The following is a 5,732-nucleotide window of genomic DNA, read 5'->3' on the forward strand; positions in this document are numbered from 1 at the left end:
GACAACGGTTGTAGTACAGACAGTACACTGGACACGTCATGCCAGAGAGGCTTTTAGTCAGGGATAGATTTATAAAAAGAAGACATTATAGTTTAATCGGTTAGTAGTTGTGTTCGTTATTAATTTCCCTTCAAGATAAATTCTGTGATAATAGATTTTTATCACATCACAAGGATTTTTTGCATTTAAAGTAGAAATTTTGGTTTAATGAATTACGTGCTGTTATGTATTACTACTTAAGGAACTTGCATTTTAATTTATGAAAATAAATAAATATTAGTTGAGGGACATTCATATTTTATAAGCAAATAACACGTTATTTTTATTTAGTCATCGTTCATATATTGTATTGTAAAAATATCATTCCTTTTCCTGTAAACGTAATTAAACACCACATTGATAACTACACTCATATTATATGGCACAACCTCAGTGACCTTGGTGTATTATTTGATTCATTCATATTGGATTTGTTATTTAATGCCCTAGCTTGGTGATGTTGTATAAGACACTTGCATGCTAATCGTTTGCTATAGTTGTTGGATTTCCTTACCAATTAAACTACACCGAAAGACTCCAGTCTGTTCAGGAAAGATCTATAAGATCATACGTATCAGACCTGGTTTAATTTATTCAGAAGCTCTTGTGTCTGATATGGAACAAGAACTTTGATCTCTTGTCCTCCTCAATAGACTAATGGTTATAGTCTCGGCTCTCTAACTGAGATATCACGGGTTCAAATCCCGGGGAGGGCCAATCATGTATAGACACGAAACAGTGTGTGTGTGTGTACTTTGAAAATAAAACAGTGTACATCGAAGCCGACATAGCTAAAGCTGAGGCTTAAAAGAGAAGGAAAAACTTTGATCTTTGTTTGTGTGGTTGATCGAAAAAAACTGCTGATCCTATAATGCTTTATACAATTGTGAACTCATATGGACTGTTCTTCACTATAACAGAAACTGTCGTTTGAGTTAGTCGTTGCCTTGCATGCTGATACTTGGCAATGAGATTTGCATATCGGTCGACTTCTTTCACGATGGTATGGCAGCTTTAAGTTACGTTTAAACTGGGAAAGAAGTTCCATAACTTTTGTCCCCGATAATAAAAATAAGTAGTTTTAAACGAGTGCAAGAGCTCTCGCAAGCGGTTATTGGGCCAATTTTGGATAGGTAAATTGTCATCGAAACAGTTGTGTCGTAAAACTGCTCACGAGAAGTAGAAAGCAGTAGCGGACATTCAAATTTAATTTCTAAACATTTCCAAAATATCACTGTCATCACTGTTTATTCGTATTTCGCACTGACGTCAAACAGTTTTTATTATAAATATTGGGGAAGGCGCCACCGAAGCCCACACTGATGGTTAAACATTACGTAAACTAATTTCATTTCGTTCATTTTGATTGTCCATGACAAGCCAATTTGTAATTACATCCAAACTCCGTGGTAAGTAACGAAACTTTTGAACACAATCCTCATGGACTGACAAACCTGCTGTATTATCTGCGGCAGTTGTAATTTGAGTATGTTCATTTTCCGGGAGGTTAACTGTATATATTAAGTATAAAAATGGATCAAGTACACTTCCTCGAGGAACTCAGAATTCTATTGAATATAGCTGAGTAAGAGTATCTTGATACTTTATTTGGAAAGATCGGCATGAAAGGTATGAATTTAATATTGGAAAAAATTTATTTGCGCAAAAGGCTTTAAATTTTGTTTTGTATTGTACTCTCGTTTAATTTAAACTATTCTATGGACTTGTTCTATTGTGCTATGTTTTCGCTTAAAATCGAACCGATCGAAGTACTACCGAATCTTCATAGATTAATGATCGCTTCTCGGCCTTTTGGCTAAGATCAAAGTGTTTTTTAATTTGATCTTAGCCAAACTCAAAATTGAGACAATTTCCGTGGAAAACCGCACAATCCGGTTGTTGTGCGGTTTTTCACCAGGTGATTCCGGGGGGTGGTGGGACGCACCCCTGGCAGCTTCGCCCTGCCTAACGGATAGCCGGGTGGGGTCGGTCTGGCGTGCCGACTTTCCCTGATAAGGCGGTGAGCCTAGGATTCGCCCGGGGGCTGTTCAATGTGGGGAAGTTCGCTGACTCCCCGTCTGTAGCACCCGAGACCCCCACTCTTTTTCCTTCCTCTTTATTTTTCCTTTCTCTTTCTGTTTTTCTTCCTTTTTCTTGTTTATTTCCTTTTCTTATATCTGCGCGCGATGGAAAAAACTTTATTTTGTGCCCTCCCTCTAGGACAGCGCCTCCAATGCCCGGAGTGCCTCGAGGGGGGGATACAGTGCGTGAGAAAGAGAGAGGGCATTAAACGCCATCTTAATCAAGAACACGGGGGGGGATGGGACATCTCCTTTGTATGCTGCGACGTGGAATTTTCCTGCCGGCAACACCGCTATGCACTGAAGCAAGCCAAGGCTCACTTCGCGGAAGAACATCCGGGGGCCGACTTTCTTCTTCCTGAGGAGGAGTTTGGCTTGTGCTCGTCATCGTACAACGCTCTTCAGGAAAAGATAATCGGCATTGCTGCCCCCATCCGGCCCAGGACTCCGCCCACTGCTTCCCCTTCCACCTCGGGATCCTCGTCGCCAGCGCTCTCCCCCCCCCGCCCTCTAGTGCGCGCGCACACTGCGGCAGCCATCGCGCGCAACGCTCACCGCCGCCGAATCAGGGAGCGGAATGTTACCCCTCCTCGCGAGCCGCTGCCTGCCCCGCCTCCGTCACCCGTGCTTCCCGTAGTGTCCCCGCCCACCCAACTGCCTCGCCACGCCCAGGGAGCTTCACCTCCAGTCCCGCCTGCGTCTCCAGCCACCACCATCGGCTCGCCGGCCGCGCCTACTGCTGGGCCTCCCTCTCCACCTCCGCCGGGCCCACCATCATCTGCTGGCTCCACCCCTCCTGGCTCGCCGGCCTCCTCGTTGGCCGACCATCCTGCCTTCGAGCTCTCGGCATGGCAGCGTGAGTGGGTGGCCAAATTCAACCCGGAGATGGACTGGGACGAGTTCCTGCATGCCCTCGACCTACTCGTCGCCTCTGTGACGTCGGCATCTGCGCGGCCTGGGCAAGATCGACGGGGAGACAACCGGGATGGCCGACCACCTCGGACCGCTCGACCACCTCAGACCACTGGACGCCATGATGCCCGGGAAGCCATGCGCCTTCAGAGACTGTACCGCCGGGCTCCACGACGGGCAGTCCGCGAGGTCCTGAAGGCTGCCTCACCATTCTGTGGCATTCCTGGAGCCGCCATCGAGGACCACTTCAGGGACAGCTACTCTCCCAGGGAGGGGAGCGTGGGGACTCCGCCCCCTAACTCTAGTCTCCCTGCTGCACCCCCACCACCGCTCCTGGATCCCACGTCCCCTGGGGAGGTCCTCTCCCTCCTCCGCCGGACCTCTAACACCGCTCCTGGCCCTGACGGTATCAGGTATGGAGTATGGCGTCGTCGGGACCCTTCCGGCCATGTTCTTTCCGCAGTCTTCAATGTCTGCCTGGCGGCTAAGCGGTTTCCGCCCGCCTGGAAGGTCTCGACGACTGTACTGATCCATAAAAAGGGTCCGGTGGGGGACATCAACAACTGGCGTCCTATTGCCCTGTCCAACACCTGCGGGAAGCTGTTCTGCAGCCTTCTGGCCAATCGCCTTACTGGGTGGGCCTCCGCCAATGGGCTCCTGTCAGGAGCCCAGAAAGGGTTTACCCCCGCGGAGGGCTGCCTAGAGCACAATTTCCTGCTACAGGAACTCCTCGATGAGGCACGTAGGCGTGGAGGGGAGCTGTGCATTGCCTGGCTTGACCTGGCCAATGCATTTGGGAGTGTCCCCCACTCCTCTCTCTTCTCCGCCCTGCGCTCTGCCGGTCTGACCGCCGACCAACTGCGGCTCATCGAGGACCTGTACCAGGGAAGTGTCACATCCATCCGACACAATGGCGGTGTAACGGCCGAAATCCCTTTCGGTGCAGGTGTGAGGCAGGGCTGTCCTTTGTCTCCCCTCCTCTTTAATTTAGTCATGGAGACGCTGATCCGGCCCCTCACCGCGATGGAGGATGTTCATGGGGCCGACCTGCACGGCACGCGTATCAGTGTCCTGGCGTACGCGGATGACCTGGCCTTGGTTGCCAGGTCTGAAGCCTCGCTTAGGGCACTGCTTGAGGCCGTAATTCCGGCGGCCTCGTGGGTCGGCCTCAAATTTAAACCGAACAAGTGTGCTACACTCCATGTGGCGCGGCGTGAGGTGAGGCCGACAGCGTTTTCCATCTACGGCTCCCCACTTAGGGTCCTGGGTGAAGGCGAGCCGTACCAACACCTTGGTGTACCCACTGGCATGAGGGTTGATCAAACCCCGGTGGACACCATTTCACGGCTTGAAGGTGAGGCTGCCGCCATCTTTGGGAGTCTGCTTGCGCCCTGGCAAAAGCTCCATGCCCTGCGCACGTTCCTGATCCCGCAATTGATCTTCAACCTTAACACCGCGAGGATCAGGAAGACGTGTTTGCGTGGGCTGGACAATATTGTCAAAGCGGGCTGTAAGCGGACTTTGAACCTCCCTGCTAGAGCGAGTGCTGAGGTGGTCGCACTCCCACCCTCCTGGGGGGGAGCTGGCCTTCTGCCATTGGCCGACCTCTCAGACCTCGCTGCTGTTGCCCACGCCTTCCGCCTATTGACCTGCCCAGACCCCAAGGTCGCACACCTAGCTCTTGAAGGCCTCGCTGTGTCGGCCGGTCAGCGGTCTGCTGCTAGAGCAGACCGAGAGTTCCTTGTGGCCTATTTGAATGGGGACTTCGCTGGCAACTCCAACGTAGAGACCACCTTTTCTCTGGCCCGGGCTGCCCGGAATCGCCTCTCCAAGCGGCTCCCCGACCTTCGTTGGGGATGGTGCGGGGAGAGGGATTCATTCCAGCTGACTGTCCCGGGTGAAAGATCCACCTCCATTGTGGACAGGGGCTCCCGGTCCAGAGTGTCATCCTGCCTGCGGTCGGCTATGCAGTTATTTTATCGTTCTGCATTGTCTGCTAAGCCGGACCAAGGTAGGGTGATGAGAGTTGCCGCTGCGTGCCCCACCTCAAATCACTTCCTGTACGAAGGTCGCCACACGAGGTTCGCTGACTGGCGATTCATCCATAGGGCGCGCCTCAATGTTTTACCCTTAAATGGATGCAGGCGCTGGGGTGCTGGGGACCGGCGTTGCCGCCGATGTGGTCGTCATGACGAGACCACGGCCCATGTGCTTTGTCACTGTCTTCCTTCCATGGCCGTGGTCACAAAACGTCATGACGCCGTCCTTGGCCTCCTTGCGGCATCCGTTCGACCATCTCCTGGGGTTGAGGTGCGCCAGAACCAGCGAGTGCCTCTCGACCAGCTGCTGCCTGAGCGTAACGTCCCCGACAACTTGGCTCGCCTCCGGCCTGACTTGGTGGTCATCGACCGTGACCGTAAATTAATTAAATTGGTCGATGTCACCATGCCGTACGAGGACGGATGGCAGTCCATTATTGACGCACGGGAGAGGAAATACGCCGCATATGATCCCCTCGCCCAGACTCTCCGAGCCGGCGGTTACCGTGTCACCGTGGACGCCTTTGTTGTCGGCTCTCTGGGCGCGTGGGACAAAGCCAATTGGGGGACCCTGGCCCGACTAGGTGTCTCCCGGCAATATAGTGTGGCCCTCTCCCGTAAGTGTGTCTCCACTGCCATCCGCTGGAGCCGGGACATATAG

General features: G+C 52.1%; 1 protein-coding gene across 1 annotated transcript; it reads left to right on the forward strand.

Moving 5' to 3' along the window:
• The first annotated feature begins 2,225 nt into the window (after positions 1-2,225).
• Positions 2,226-5,732, forward strand: LOC124361253. The gene has a single exon (XM_046815298.1). It carries the CDS (start codon positions 2,226-2,228, stop codon positions 5,730-5,732), a length of 3,507 nt encoding a protein of 1,168 aa, XP_046671254.1.

This window comes from Homalodisca vitripennis, chromosome 4, assembly GCF_021130785.1.
Source record: "Homalodisca vitripennis isolate AUS2020 chromosome 4, UT_GWSS_2.1, whole genome shotgun sequence".
Lineage (NCBI taxonomy): Eukaryota > Metazoa > Arthropoda > Insecta > Hemiptera > Cicadellidae > Homalodisca > Homalodisca vitripennis.